This window comes from Mauremys reevesii, linkage group 15, assembly GCF_016161935.1.
Source record: "Mauremys reevesii isolate NIE-2019 linkage group 15, ASM1616193v1, whole genome shotgun sequence".
NCBI classification, from domain to species: domain Eukaryota; kingdom Metazoa; phylum Chordata; order Testudines; family Geoemydidae; genus Mauremys; species Mauremys reevesii.
Genome location: NC_052637.1, coordinates 34,636,349 through 34,652,895, shown reverse-complemented (window position 1 = coordinate 34,652,895; position 16,547 = coordinate 34,636,349). Strand labels below are relative to the sequence as shown.

At 43.2% G+C, this 16,547-nt stretch overlaps 1 protein-coding gene across 7 annotated transcripts in view; it reads right to left on the bottom strand.

Moving 5' to 3' along the window:
* Positions 1-16,547, bottom strand: part of TOM1L1 (target of myb1 like 1 membrane trafficking protein) — a 572,142-nt gene that overhangs the window by 29,028 nt on the left and 526,567 nt on the right. For 3 of the 7 annotated variants that reach the window (XM_039502155.1, XM_039502156.1, XM_039502159.1), the window contains 3 exons: positions 7,603-8,303; positions 7,097-7,181; positions 4,221-4,299 (listed from right to left, as the gene is read on the bottom strand). In XM_039502155.1, the coding sequence (XP_039358089.1) occupies positions 4,221-4,299; positions 7,097-7,181; positions 7,603-7,660 (222 nt within the window). In that variant the 5' untranslated portion in view covers positions 7,661-8,303. Of the gene's footprint in view, positions 1-4,220; positions 4,300-7,096; positions 7,182-7,204; positions 7,229-7,327; positions 7,348-7,602; positions 8,304-9,061; positions 9,228-16,547 lie in introns of those variants that run through there. The other 4 variants (XM_039502157.1, XM_039502158.1, XM_039502161.1 and 1 more) reach the window with 4 other exon arrangements.

Genomic DNA, 16,547 nt, shown 5'->3' with positions numbered 1-16,547 from the left:
AATGTTAAATGAAAAAAGAAAAGGATTGGGGAAGGAGAAAAGTGGTAGGAGAGAAAAGTATTTTCCATTGAAAGCCAGATTCTACTCACTAAGTTCAGTGGGACTAATCATGTGAGTAAGGCAACCAGGATTTGGTCCACAGAGTTGGAATGAACAGTTTCATTTTACAGCGGAAGCCTCTATGGGTATGTCTACACTACCCACCAAATCGGCAGGCAGCGATCGATCCAGCAGGGGTCGATTTATCACATCTAGGAGTGCTCTCCCGTCGATTCCTGTACTCCAGCTTGGTGAGAGGCACAAGCGGAGTTGACGGGGGAGCGGCAGCAGTCGACTCACCGCGGTGAAGACACCACGGTAAGTCGATCTAAGTACGTCGACTTCAGCTACGTGAATAACGTAGCTGAAGTTGCGTAACTTAGATCGATCCCAGTGTAGACCAGGCCTTAGCCACAGGATGCTGATAAGGATCATGGGTGGATATTTTGGCTCCTCATACATCTCAGTCAGTGGGTACCAGTTTGTAGCTTCAGCACTCTCCAAAGTGTCACAGCGTAGAGTCTGTTAGGCCATTCATTCTGGGAATGGATTATGTACATTTATTAGTGTTTTTCACAGTCTAGTTTTTAATGTCCTAAGTGATCGGGGTTCCACCATTTGCTTTTGAAGGCAAAACCACAGTTCTCCACCTTCTCCAACTTTTTTTCACCTCCCATCACCTTGTTTGCCCTACATTGCCCTAGAATGATGTTCCGGGGTTCTCTCTCACACATACTTCTTCATTTTTCCATCCCATAACTTTTCCAAAGCCTCAGCTTTGCAAAAAGTTTCAAAGTGGCAAAAGTACAATTTAAATTCCATAGCTTTACCCCTTGATAACTTTTCCAACGTTATCAAGTTTCAAAAGGAAAAATGAAAAAGTGGGTGGGTGGGAGGAAAACCACCCCAATCCCAGAACTTACTCAAAATTCAAATTTTTCCCAAAATTATTTTAAGAAAAAAAATGCAGAAATCAATTTCTCTCTCCCCCCTGCCCATTTTTAATTCTGCACAATGGAAAAAAAATCTTTTTTTTTTAAACTATTTATTTTGGCCATTCCTAATACTGCTGTTGCAACCGGAAGCCCCAGTAAGAATTGGGACATTGGTATTTACAAATGTAAAAAAAACTAACGAGTTCTAGTAAGCTGAATAGGTGTCATTTTTAAAAACAGGAAGGGAGCATGCAAACAGGTTTGACACACCCACTATCTACAAATAATAAAGAGTCAAGTAACAAACACACACTGCTGGCTGCCTGCCTAAAAGTCATAATCTCCCGGACATCTGATTGTGAAACTTGCAGTGCTGAGTCTGATCTCTTGCCTTTAATAAAGATACTTTATGAAACTAGTACAGGGCCAAGCATGCAAAATCTTCTCCAAGTAACTTTGTAAGCAACAGTTGACTTCAGCAGGCCAGAGTGCATGAAACTAAGTCACTTCCAGGATGGTTTTATACACCTGATTGTCACCCATGTTCCTCTAAATCAACACGCACACAGGGAAAATACACAGAACAGGCACAAGGAAACAGCAATAAAGTAAAAGCCGTGCTCTAATGTTAGCATATTGATAAATGGCAGGTCAACTGAGTTAACTAAGGCCTTGATCCTGCAAAATCTACACCCAAGATAAAATCTGTACACGAGCAGCACCATAAAACTCAATGGAAACACTTAGGTGCGTAAAGTTACTTGTGTGCGTGCTAGTGTCTCCAGCAGGACTGGGGCCTACAGGTATGACTCTGCTAGTTCAAGGCAAAACAAGAACTTTCAGCACATTTTTCTGAGCGCTGCTTATGCTTCTCATAGGAGTAACCTAAGCTTTGTGTATACAAGGATTAAGTCCACTGACATGAGGTGGAGTAATCGAAACCAGAGCAAAATACATATAAAAGAAAGTGGTTCCTTTATTTGTTCTTTTCTTAACTGTATGTAAAGTAGCCGGGCAAGGGGATTGGATGGAGAGTCTCAATGGGTGGTGGAGAAGCAAGGTAATTGGCACGAGGGGGACAGATAAGGGGAAGAGCTGGTCAAAACCACCAACTGCTTTTTGCAGGAGAGTTTTTAAAAACTTGACATTTGAAAAAAAGTTATCAAAAACTGAGAAGTGTTTCATATTTTTGTCTCTTCCCCCCCCCGCCCTCTTTTCCAGGGGCAAAATAGAAAAAGAGGGGGAGATACAGGGGGGGAATGATTTGTCAAAAAAACCCAAACTATTTCATAAGAAACAAAAATTCTCCATGGAAACTTTTCATTCAGCAAAAAAGGCCCTTTCCTGTCACAAAATGACAGACAGAAAATATTCAGCCAGCTCTTGCACCAAGACTACGTGGTTTTGGAAGCCAAGAAAGTAACATTAAACATGGCTAGCACTGGAGATATTGCAGGGGAGGTTTTACTGGGGCTAAGGAGAGTGGCAAGCTGAGGCCAGGAGGTACTGGAAAATGGAAAGGAGCCAGCAACAGAGGAAGAGACACTGGCACACACAAGAGGCTTGCAGAAAGAAGACTGAAAGAATAAAGAAGAGGAGGAGGAGAGAAAGGGGGATTTAGCGGAAAGAGTAGGGCTTGCCAAATGAAGGAAGGTTGGGAAATTGAGGCAGAGAGAGCTTGGAAACCCAGAAAAAGATCTGGGACTGAAAGGTTGAAATTGCCTAGCAGGTTATAGTTGCATGTGAGTACGTGGGAACAGAGACGGAGAAGGTAGGAGCTGAAATCCATGAGAGACTATGAGCCAGTGCTAGGAGCTTGGGAGCACAACTGAAACCCTGGAAAGGGCGAGGTGGCATTTATTTTGCAGTCATGCTGCTTGGATCTGAAACCTAACGGTTGGTTATTAGCCCTACCTGCAAGCAAATAGAATCCATTTTCAGCAAGTCAGTGTTGTTATCCGGTTTCACCCGGGACACACCAGGAACATGAACATAAGGTCTTTTTTCTACAAGGCTGAACAATAACAGAACCCCAGCCATATCTGCAGAGCAAATCTCCAGATACAGCTCAGAGCTTTGGGAGTGTTTATTATCAAAACTCCAGCCTGCACATTCAGTGTAGGGTTAAGGTAAACAACGGCCTGGAGGAGAAAGCAAGCCTGATACAGAGAGTGCACTCAGAGCGGAAGCAAAGCATTTCTGCTATGCAAACCTGTGGAGCAAAAAGGTGACTCAGCTAAGTAACTGAAGAAGGAAGGGAGCACAAGGGAGTGGAAACGGGACACGCTAACCATATAACTGATGTGTTTAGATAACTTTAGCTGCATCCCTAACTCACCAGCTGACACTTGGGCACTGCTGGCCGTCCTGTGACTTAACAGTGTTGATGCTTGCGTGATAAAGGGAAATTTCTGCATCCAAATAATGGAAACAGTAAAGAAAATGAAATCCTCAGGGAAATCATTTATACCTTAAGACCAGGACAGCTAACAAGGATATAGAGCCTTGATCCTGGTCTCAGTTACACTGGGAACTGCACTGCACCTAGCAGTGTAAAAAAGATCAGAATCTCACCCACAATATCAGTGCAGAGGAGAGAGGAGAACTGTGCTCCAGTAAACCCAGAGATGGGCCTAAACCAGACTGCCCCACAGCTTGGGAAAGTTCAGAGGCAGACTCAGAACCATCTGTAATGGGACCAAATCCCAACACCCCCAAACTCTGGGACAATTTAGATTCAGAGCTGAACTTTGTAGGTCTTACCTCCAAACAAAACAACATCAGTCATGTCTTCACCCTAATGACTTCCTCGCTGGCAATAAGGCATGCTTTTGCAAAACTTATACCCCACATTCCATCATGCTGTGCAACATGCCATGAGTAAGAAGGCTACCAGACGTGTTGTTAGGAGAATTGGTCATGAGTTCAGCCTTTGTACAGTATTCTAACCCCTGTATCTTTCAGAGATTGGTGGGGTATAATCTGTGGGACAGCCAATGGGAGTCATATGACAACCGTCTTGGACAAGCCTTAAGTGTAAAGGTGACACAGGATTATTATTTATATTACAGTAGCATTTAGGAACTGCAGTAAAGGATCAAGGTTGCATTGTACTAGGTGCAGTGCAGATATATAAAGTGCCTCAGAGAGCTCATAACCTACATGTCAATCACACGCTGACTTATTTCTTAAAATATGGCTTCCTTCTCAGTATCTAATGAATAGCAGTAGTACAGTTGTACTTACAGACAAGGTGAATCTAATCTCCTTATGGTTACAGTTTTTGGAGATCCTTTTCTTTAGTGCTTTTACTGCATCTTTAGGCCTGTGATAACAAGAAATTACACAGAGAAAGGTACCAATGAAATAGGGTGGCTGTTTTATAAAAATTATCCAAGATCTGAAAATACTGACATGAAATAAGGAGTGAATCAGCTCCCAGTGTTACTCTAATTTTATGCTGGTTCACACCAGTGTGATTTCAACAGAGTCACTTTGGTATTAAACTGAAGTAATGTGGTGGTGAATCAGGGGTCATCACTACAGACTGTACTCCAGAGTCCCGTGTAGACGAATAAACATAATTCCCCAGTGCAGAGTTTCCTCTCCAAAATTATTTTCTCTTATCGTCATGCGAGAGAGTTACCTGTGCAACTGTCACTAATATAAAAGCTTAAATAGCTCTTGATGCATTGGCCAACTAGAGCCCATTTTTCAAATACGTTGGAATTAGAGACCTCGTGGGAGTTTTCGCAAGACCAGAGGTGTTGGCATCAGTGTCCCGGTTAAATTTCAATCCTGGTAATTGCAGGATGCTTCTAAACAACCCTAGTAATTGCTGCGTGCTGGTAAACAAACACTGCATTCCACATATCCATCATGACATTGTGATTTTCATATATTTCCTGTATTTCTATATATAGCTGTGTGGGAGTGAAGGGCTGGGATTAGGTGTTAGCTCATTATATATGGAAAATAGTTTTGTTTCTTAACATACTTTGTGTATAATGCACCCAGGTATTACAGTAACCGGTGCTCCGGGACTGCTTGTAAATGTGATAAACAAAACCAATATCCTTCAAGATGACCTAGCACTATATTAATGCAATCCATCAAAAACCTTGGTTAAGAAAAAAAAAAATCTTACTGGAACAAACACTCAATGCCAATAAAGCCCAAATTCAGTGCTCACCTTTGTAAACACTGTAGCTTGACTGTCCTAATGTATGTCTTGTAAAACTCCACTAAGATCAAGATTTCTCTCTTTTTTTAATACCATTGTAAGTTGTGAACATAGTAATTGCAATAGCAGATCAAAATAGTGGAGAATTGAAGGCTTTGTCTACACTATGCAGCTTTTAGCGACACGGCTGTGCGGCTACAGCCGTGCCGCTAAGAGGTGCGCAGTGTAGCCGCTGTTTGTCAGCAGGAGAGAGCTCTCCTGCCAACAAAAACTTCCACCCCCAACGGGTGGCGTTAGTATTGGCTTGCTATCGACAAAACTTTTGTCTTTCAGGGGTGTGTTTTTTTAACACCTCTGAACAACAAAAGTTTTGTCTTTCACTTGTCAGTGTAGACAAAGCCTAAAACAGGAGAAGGGGGATTAGGAAAAAAAAATCCCCTGTAGTTAAATTATTCCATAATTCCCCACTTCGGGGTTTCTAAGACCTTCCTCTGAGGGTCTAATCACTATCAGAGCCAGGATACTGGGCTAGATGGGCCACTCATCTGATCAGGTTTGGCAATTCCTTTGTTCCTAGTATTGTGTCTCAGGCTGTGGTCAGTAGCAGATGTTGAAGAGGAAATCACAAGATGTTTCGGAATGGACAGTTATGGAATAAACTGCTCACAAGGGAAAGTTATTTCCTAAAAAAAGAGGCACTGGGTAGATACTATACATAAAAAACAATGTTCATAGCTAAACTATCCCCTTGCCAATGGCTAGACATGGAGCTATAGGCAAATGGCTGTAGCCATAAACAAGAGCATGGGGTTAGAGCAAGGAATGGAAGTGCATAGAACAGATGACTTTTTTCCAGTCATTATGTATCATCTCAGGTCTGAAACCTCTTTGGTAAATAATACCACGAGGGTCTTATATAGCATTTTTTCACCAGTAGATCTCAAAGGACTTTAAAAAGATCAGGATCATTATCCCATTTTACAGATGGGGAAACGGAGGCACAGAAAAGTGAAGTGACTTGCCCAAGGTTACCGAGCAGGCATTTGGCCAAAATGGGACTAGAACCTAGGTCTTCAGTGCTCTACCCACTAGGTCACACTGCCTCCCAAGGGCGTCCTAAATACCTACCTAGGTACATTAAAATATATTGAGATACAAAATGTGATGTCTCTTGACTTTTCTGATGATAAATTTAATAGAGGTGGGCATAAAAAAATATCTAATCAGGAACCCTGGTCAAGTTATAAACCCCAAACCATAGTCATGTAGCAGTAGCTAACAGATGTCTTGAATATTGTCAACTTTGGATTCTCCACTCTATATAGCAGGAACTGCTACAATTAATGGTCAAATCTTGACATCTTCACTGATTTCTTACTCAACCAAGACTCCCAGTAACTCAAATGAACCTTTCTCCTGAGAAAAGGCTGAATAAAAACCAACTAAGGGCATCAGGATCCAGTAGGGTGAGCAGACAGCAAGTGTGAAAAATTGGGTTGGGGAGGGAGGTAATAGGAGCCTATATAGGAAAAAGACCCAAAAATTGGGACTGTCCCTATCAAATCGGGACATCTGGTCACCCTAGGATCCAGTCCCTAGTAATGACTTAATTAGATGTGACCTTAAGTAGCTGACATGATGAATATGCAACTATAAGGAACACTGGCCTACTCTGAAGAAGCTGGTCCTACTTCTGAATTAGCAAAGCGTAACTTTGGCTATTTTTATTAGCCACAAAAAGGAGAGATATTTTAGTGTGTGTGTGCACGCATCTATCCCACACCTGCATAAACACCCCCCCATGGCTCTTTTAAACCGGAGCAGTGAAATAGGCACTGCAGCCATTTTTGAGATCTCTGTTATCCACTCCGGCCAGTTACAGTTGTATCACCTGGTAAATGACTTTCCAAACCTGGCTCCCGAGCATTGGCCTACTTACCCCTCATCCGTTGTGTTAATAATGTCACAGATGTGCATAAACTGACCCCACTCCTCAGCGGGCAGCACACCGACCGTTGCTCTCTCTGGAAGGAAAAAAGTCAGTTACCTGCAGACTACATTAAAGGCGGGTGCTGTGACTTTACGAGACTTCCTCCCTGAGCCGCTGCATCACACGCCCTGCAGGGTGGCTAGAACCGATCAATCCTTTATTCCGGTCCAAAGTGCTCACCTGGCCTCTTTGCTCCTCCGCCTTGAATGGCCGATCTATTAATGCATCGGATGGCAGAGACCTTGGGCGAATCCCCAGGCTGGCCACACTTGCGGCTGCAAAGCCGGCCCCAGCTGGGAGTGGGGCTGCGCTGGGTGGCCCTGTGGGAAGCCAGGTCGGGGGTCTCCTCTGTCCTCTCCGAGGGCGTTGGAGGGGCCCCGGGTTCCTCTCCCAGCCCCACCCCGGGTCACCCCAGATCGGGGGTGGCACAGGTGGGGTGGGTCTCAGGTACTCACCTATCAGGTACCCCACGGCTGTGCCGAAGGGATCTTTCTGGCTCTTCCCAAAAGCCATGCTGCTTCCGCGCTCCCAAGCCCGGCAAAGCCTGCTCCTTCCTTCCTTCCCCGCCCCGGCCCGGCCAAGCGCCCTCTGCCTCCCGCGGGGGAGCTCGGAGCCCCGCCCCGCCCCGCGACTCCCGGCCGCAGCAGGGAGCTGGCTGCCAGCTCCCCTCCTGCCCTGCTGACTGGTTCGTAGGGAGGAGCTGCCCAGCTGCCTGCAGGTACCGAGCAATGCAGCTCATTGCTCCAGCGTCACGTGCCGCCCGGGAGCCAGCAGACCTGCCCTGCCTGGGCTACTAGCCACCGAAAATGCAATAGACAAACCCACAGCAGCAGCTGCTGCCGCAGTCTCGGGGGATCTGGCCTGTAGCCCGGCCCTGCCAGCTGGGGCACACGGGGAGCGGGCTGCTCTGCTCCATGGCAGACGTGCACAGCACAACCTGAGCCCCCTCCCTCCAGGAGTGGAGAGAGGTTTAGGGAAGAATCAGCTCTCCTGAGAGACTGGGATGGATCCAAAGGCAGAGCTCATCTGCCAAAGCTGAGCAGACTGGCTGGCTCGCTTAGACATTTCCTTCCCCAGTGAGGAAGGGTTTCACAAGGTGTGTTTCCAGCAGAGATCTTCTGAACCTCCTTCTCTCAATGGTCCCAGCCTCTCAACCCTATAAATAAAGGATGGAGCCACATCAGCCTTGGGGATTCAGCTGCAAAGCATCGGGGCAGGGAATGTGTCTCTTCATGCATGGTCCCTAGCACAATGGCACTGCCCACTTGGTGAGGACCCTGGTGCTACCAGAGGATAAATATGAAGGCAAAGTTACTCTTCTCACAGCTAGGTGTAAACTAGAGAATTTTGTGCCATCCATCAGTTTCCCACCTGCATGTTACAGTCACACCTAGAAGCCCCTGATTGTGCTAGGCGCTGTACATACATATGGTAAGAGACAGTCCCTGCTCCAAAGAGTGAGCTAACTGAACAGAAAACACACACATCTCCTGAGTCCCACTCCAGTGCTCTGGGCCTTGACCCTCCTCTTGGTCACTGATCAACACAGAACAACTCCATTCCTAATACTGGGCTCTTGAGCACTCCAACACCCCAGTGTTTTCCATGGTGAGAATTAGGCTGTTACTCCCACTTTTTCATATTCCTGAACCAGACTTTAGTACAGGAGGGGACTTTCTCTCCCAACATCTGATTTCACAGTTTACTTAACAACCTTTTGTGTGAGACTATCAATTAACACACATTAGGCCAAATCCCCACACCCTGTTATTCTGCTCAAAACGCCCAGTGGCTCCTGTCTCATGGACTTTAGACATCAGTCCCCATTTCACCTGTACAGGGAGGAAGGATAAATGGCTCTTCCCTTTCAACACCAGCTACAGTGAGGAGGCATTAAAGATTATAAAAATTTACCTAGAAGGTCTCCCATTCAGCAGCCTGTGACAAACTAGCCCTGTTACTGATTTCTTCCTTTGGTTTTCTTTTATTGACTTTATGGTGTTAGTTGGTTTACCAGGATAAGTGTCTAGAGCTTTGATCTGGGTAAAGGCCACAGAAAATTGCACCTTCATATGCAGTAAAATTGAAATTACACTTGCTAATTAAATGTACTGCTGTATTTCCCTTGCATACAGTCAGAAATATAACAAATACAATGGGAATGTCAGCTTCTGCTGCATTGTAGAATGTCAAATTTAAAACATTGTTTACTTTAGCCTCCACCACTGTGAAATCACCGGAACTTACTGTTTGCTTTTGCGACATTCTTGACACCAAATCAGGTGAAATGTTTCCTTAGGCCATATGTTCCCCTCTATATCCCATAGCTTGAAGGAAAACAGATGTATGAGTGAAAAGAGGCAGAGAAAACAGAGCACAAGGGTTGCTGATGTAGTCTCATCCCATGGTGCTTTGTAACAACCACTATCTCTTTCCACACAAATTCTTCCAGAGACAGGGATATTCTCTTTAGGATTGATACAATTGCTGTTGATGGCTACAGTAGTGTTACTGCTTCACAAACTAAGGGTACGTCTACACTTACCTGCCAGTTCGACGCGGAGAGTTCGACTTTTTGGAGTTCGAACTATCGCGTCTGATCTAGACGCGATAGTTCGAACTCCGGAAGCGCCACGGTCGACTCCGGTACTCCACCTCGGCAGAAGGAGTTGGCGGAGTCGACGGGGGAGCCGCGGAGTTCGACCCCGCCGCGTCTGGACGGGTGAGTAGGTCGAACTAGGGTACTTCGAATTCAGCTATGCTATTCACGTAGCTGAATTTGCGTACCCTAATTCGAACCCCCTTCTTAGTGTAGACCAGGCCTAAGCTGTGACTCAGACTTCTTTAATTCTTGGGCAGAAAGGTGAGATGAATTTTGACAAAATGAAAGTCAACTCTAAATATCTTTGTATTTGCTGACTGGAAGGTCTAGCTATGTCAGTGTAAAATAAATATGGACTCTTTTATTAACAAGTGTTTCAATATGGTATAATTAGCCATATCATCAAAATATAATAATATATGCAAATAAATGATTCACTTGACATCAGAATTTCATTAATAAACAAAGCCATCTTGACCTGATTGCTAGCTATCTCTGTAGACTACTCTCATTTGACTTTTTTTTGCATTTTGTGTTACTTGGTGGCTCCATCTGCTGGATAACCTTAACATGAGGGCTGCAGAAGAGCATACATTTTCTGTATGGATTACATTAAGTATAGTTGTTAGAAAATAAGTGTAGGATTTATTGTCACTAGAATGATCTACTGCTGAAAATTATCTGTACACATTTTTAATGAGATCACATGCCAGCTGTTTGCATCTCCCTCAACACATACTTATTTATTATAAGTGGATAGTGCTAATTACATGTCATTGTGATTTCATTCCAGATTAGAGTTGATCAGTTGATTCCCAATTTTGTATACCTATATTTTACTTGTTGTTTGATTATGTAGGGGGCTTTTCATTTAGAGTCTCAACATCATATAGAATCTTATTTAATTTCTTAGTTACAGATCCCTTGTTTGAAATACAAATTTAGGATAAGAACATAAGAATGGCCATACTGGGACAGACCAAAGGTCCATCCAGCCCAGTATCCTGTCTACCAACAGTGGCCAATACCAGGTGCCCCAGAGGGAGTGAACCTAACAGGTAATGATCAAGTGATCTCTCTCCTGCCATCCATCACCACCTTCTGACAAACAGAGGCTAGGGACACCATTCCTTACCCATCCTGGCTAATAGCCATTAATGGACTTAACCTCCATGAATTTATCTAGTTCTCTTTTAAACCCTGTTATAGTCCTAGCCTTCACAACCTCCTCAGGCAAGGAGTTCCACAGGTTGACTGTGTGTTGTGTGAAGAAGAAATTCCTTTTGTTTTAAACCTGCTGCCCATTAATTTCATTCAGATCTTCTTATTTTATTTATGGTAGCTCCTAGAGGCCCCAGCTGAACTTATTATGCTAGGTCCTGTACAAACAGCTAGCAAGAGCTAGACTTTGTCCCGGAAAGCTTACAATGTTAGGATCAGAAGAATTCTGATAAACCATTTTTTCTTTGAAATTTGCTGATTTGAATTTGGAACATTTTGCAGGACTGGTTCAATTCTGATGAGCTTCCAAAGGACCCCAGGCAGGATTCTACCAGCTGAACGAGAACCCCCAGGCTCGGGAGTTGATGCTCCCAGGCAAGCTATTTCGGACACTGGAGCCAGGGAGCCTGAAAACCTGGCAGCTGCTGTCTGAAGTTGACATAATTTGTGTTAGTTTCACTGCTGTCCATCACTGAATAGCAGTGGTGAACCTAACCAGACTTGTTAGTTTGACAAGCTGAGGATCCCAGAGAGCACATGTCATTTTGGAAACATCACATTTTGGAGTTTCTAAAGCAAAATATTGTGGGATTCCTGAACATTTTTGAATTTTTGACTCTTTACCCTAATTAGGGATGGGGAAAAATGTCAAAATCTCAATTTTTTTCCGAGATGGGAAAAATGTTTCTCACCCAGCTCTATACAGTGTAAATAGATAAGGGGGACAAAGAGTGAGGGGGAAACAGAGAGAAAAAGGGTCACCAGCAGAGCCAAGACTAGAACCCAGGGACCCCAGGTTTCCTTTGTCATAGGCAATACTCTCCTTATTGATCATGCTGCCTCTCAGTTTACCCAGGTAGTTGCTGGTCTGTCACTTTAATCCTAATGTGCCACCTGATTGAAAGTTCTTTCATTATCCCTATATCTAAAGCAGCTCATCTCAGTTGCTCATTCAGTGAGGGATCAGATAAGGGGCAAAGCACTCTATCGAGCTGGCAGAGTGCTACTTTCCCCCACAAGGGTGGTAGCCACTAATTAGCTGATTCCAGATTATGCCCAAAATGACACGTGCCAGGATAGGTTCATACGGTTAGACTGATATTTGCACTGTTTTCCCTATCACGTTGGGGCACAGTATGCAGCTCCTGTAAACTCCCAGACTGATGGTCCAAATATATATGATGTGAGGCTCGTCAGTCACGTGCATAATCCCAGTGAAGTTAATGAATGGAACTACTTACAAGAACAATTAAGTATGCAACTGTTTATAGGATTGGGCCTTTTCCAGTGAATCTAGTGAAGCTGGTCAGAATGTGTATTTTTCCCCCATGAAAAATTTCAGCTAAAAACTAAATAATTTCAGCAGAAAAAATTAAATTTGGAAATGCTGCTGTGGTGCCTCACGGGATTTGTAGTTCAGGTGCCTCCTGCTCTCTTCCTCCATGGGCTCCCTGAGGACTACATCTCCTAGGCTAGTGGTTCTCAACCTTTCGAGACTACTGTACCCCTTTCAGGAGTCTGATTTGTCTTGCATACCCCCAAGTTTCACCTCACTTAAAAACTACTTGCTTACAAAATCAGACATAATACAAAAGTGGCATGGCCCACTCTTACAGAAAAATTGCTCATTTTTCTCATATAATTTTAAAATAGATCAATTGGACTATAAATATTGTACAGTGTATAGCATATAGAGCGTTATAAACAAGTCATGGTATACAATTTTAGTTTGATTTTTCTAGTGCTTTTTATGTAGCCTGTTGTAAAACTAGGCAACTATCTAGATGAGTTGATGAATCCCCTGGAAAACCTCTGTGTAGCCCCAGTGGTACATGTACCCCTGATTGAGAACCACTGCCCTAGGCTGTTCCATGGGGAGGTAGAGCATCATGGGAGATGTAGTGCAGACAGTGAGCTCAGTCCATAGACAGTAGGGACAAACTGCACCCAAACTACAACTCCCATGTGGCACCATGTGGCACCATAGATGCATTTCCTAGCACATACCTACAGCCTGGAACTGTGCTAGGGGGCAGATGCTTAAAGCAAGCCAGAGAGATGAGATGAGATGTTCTGAGATGATCTGGCATATGTTTCATGGTCCCTTTGAAAAGGTAGGTGGTTATCTTGCTATGCAAGAGTGACTGCTGATAAGAGATAACCGGAAAAAGGGGGTGGGGCTCCCTCCCCCAAGTTTCATACAGGAGGTGTGCTCCCAGGTGGAGCTCTTAGCTACATCACATTGGTGAGGAATGTGAGTTCGGCAGAGAGGCGCTTCTCCCAGCCTGTGCCCCTGGGGCAGGGAGTCAGTGTTTTGTTTACAAACAGAGGCGGGGTGATTAAGATACAGAAAGGCTGGTAATTAAATTAAGGGTCTGGAAGTTGTTAGATGAACCTGTAAAACAGGAATCCCACTGCAGGGGATGGGGGATGTTGAGTCTGTAGGGGACTCAGAAGAAATACTGCTAAGCCTTCCGAGCCAAGTTTACATTCAGAAAAGAGGGGGATGTGAGGGGCATAGGTGAAAAGGGGCCAAAACCCAGTGGGATCGAGAAGTTCCCATTCTACCTGTGGTACTTATGTGGCCCCATCACCATGGTATCTGAGGGCCTCACATCACAGCCCCTTGCTGAAGTAGAGCAGTGCTGTTATCCCCGTTTCACAGATGGGGCACTGAGGCACACACAGGCTAAAGGCCACATTTTCAAAGGTATTTAGGCACCTAGTGGGATTTTCAAAAGTGCCTAGAAGGTTAGGTGCTTTGTGAACCCCACCAGATGTCTAACTGAATCGTTGAGTGCCTAAAAACCTTTGAAACTCTGTCCCTAATGCATTGACCTGAGGTCATAGAAGAAGTCCATATCAGGGAAGTAGAATCCAGGTCTCTCAGGACTAGCTCCCCATCCACTGGGCCAGCCTCTCTCTCTGTTGCATGCTGCAAAAAAAGAGGACTCTGATTTAGATGGGAGCAAAACCAAGAAGGCCAGTTCTCCGGGACTCCAGCAATTGGTCCGAGATGATTGGGAACGATGTCATGGTTGACAGGATCAAAAGCAGCACAGAGGTCAGGAAGGATGAAGAAAGAAAGAGAATGAGTCAGGTGACAGGAGAGCACTTAACCGCCAAGGGGTGGCGGGTTCTGCCCCAGGCTGGGTTGTACAGCAATGGCTGCTGTGCAATTTTAGATTTTAACTGAAAACCATTTTGTTTTGTCGTTTTTTGTTCTTAGTTTGAGAAAAGGAAGGAATGAGAAAGTGTTGTATGAGCATAGATGTGATTATACCTCAAATTCTGAGGGTTTCAGCTGTATTCAGGCCAATTCCAGAACAAAGAACAGAAATCGCATCCACAAAGTCAACCATTATTGTCATGATTTATGTTATTCACTGGGCACCATCTGTGTGCTCAGCACTGTTCAGAATATGCCAGAAAATGTAGTCCCTGAGCCTATGGATATAAGATGTGTAACTCTGGATAAGATGGCTCAGATATGTAAGTCTGAAGTGTATAGTTACTGACCACACATGTTATCAGATGTTCACTGGGTTGTTAATATCTATGAGCGGAGGCACTGATGGTAATAGAAGGTTTTACTTGATTAAGGGCTAGAAGATTTGACCCTCCAACCTTCTTTCAAGAGGGAGAGCTGCTCAGAGCTCCCAGGCCTGTTTATTTTCCTTTCCTGCCTGCAGTGGCCCTGATATACCTCAGAAGTCTCAGCTTTTTTCTCAACTTTAAAATGTGGGGATTTTCTTGGTATTTGAATTGTAGTTTTCACAGGAGAGTATTTTAAACCCATCACTGTAGTGTTGTCTTTAAGACCCTCCTGGAAAGTAACTAGCTTTTAAACAGAAGTGAAACAGCAGTGTTGTCAACTTTCACCCTTTTGTCATGAGTCTCATGATAATTACTGTTTTCCTTAAAGCCCCAGCTCCTGGAGACAAGTGGAGATGTGATGATTTCAGCCTTCATTCTTAAAGAAAAATGACGTTTCTAGTCCTTGTGGCTGTGGTGAAAGCTTCAAAATGTGACCCCAGTGCACCCTAAAGGCTCAAAAAGCAGAAGGCAAATAAAAAGAACACCACATCTATTATTTTTACATAATCTCATTATTTTAAAGCCAATCTCATGATTTTTGGTGAGCCTGATTCATGATTTTTGAACATTTGGGGTTCGCAATACTATTAAAGTGACTTGAAAGTGTCAGTTTCACTGCTGTTTAAAGTCAGTTTCTAGTCTATTATTTGTAGTGGGGTATCACCGGTAGATACTCAGGCAGGTGCAGTATAAACTCATGGGGGCTTGCCCTAGTAGGATGTTTCCAAAAGCTAAATGATCCATTTCAAACTTGAGGAACTGCAAAAAAAAAGTGATAGAAAGTAATCTGGATTTTTCTACAGTTGTTTCAATTGTTGTATTCAAGAGTTAGGAACAAAGTAAGAATGTACATTAACATTTTAAACCTAACCAGTGGCCCTTAAGTGAATTGACACTGAATGGGTCAAGATTTCTTATAAGAAATGAAAAGGGAAGTGGATAGTTTTTGCTGTTTTAAAAATGAAATAGGCAGCTAGTATTGTTTTTTAAATTATTATGAAGAACAAGTTTAAGCTTTGTTGTAACATGCGTTGTTTGCCTGGACTGCTCAAGACCTGAATGCTTCTGTAGGAGGAACTCTATGAGTTGGGTTCTTAAATACCTTCATGCTGTTTCACATCTGATACTCCTTGATGAAACATAAGAGCCTTGTTTTATAACAGGCTTATTCAAAGTGATACAAGCTACGAAAGTGAGATCTTGGAAGAGTGTTGCTGTTTTCTTAATATAATAAAAATACTGTAAAGATAAATAATAATAATAAATAGTGTGTAATAAGCATGTCCTAAAAACAAATTTTATATTTCCAAGATCACTGCTTTTCTAATTTATACTCAGGTAAAGGAGAAGATCCCTGGAAATATTCATTTTTAGGAGGGGCTGTGCAAGACTTGACATTTTAGTGAAAGGGGTTGACAGGTTGTTAAAGTTTGGGAACCACTGATCTAGACTGAAAAAAGCATCTTGCCTAGTGGGTGTCACACAGGTATAACTACATTTGAAAGACAGATATAGTCAATATTCATAACTTCAAATACAAAAATGAAACATGCATAAAAATAGGATAATAATATTCAGCAAATCATAACTTTTCCAATGACATTCTACATGACCCGTCGTATACAAAATGCATCATAATTATGCCATAATCATACCATAATAATATAACTGAAGAATATAGGGTGCAGTGTCATACACATACCTCTCGGGGTACACAGAGGCCTTCCAGGAGGTACATCAACTCATCTAGATTTTTACCTAGTTTTACAATAGGCGACATAAAAAGCACTAGTGAAGTCAGTACAAACTAAAATTTCATATGACTTGTTTATACTGCTCTGTATACTATACACTGAAATGTAAGTACAATATTTATATTCCAATTGATTTATTTTATAATTATATGGTAAAAATGAGAAAGTCAGCAATTTTTCAGTAATAGTGGGCTGTGACACTTCTGTATTTTTATGTCTGATTTTT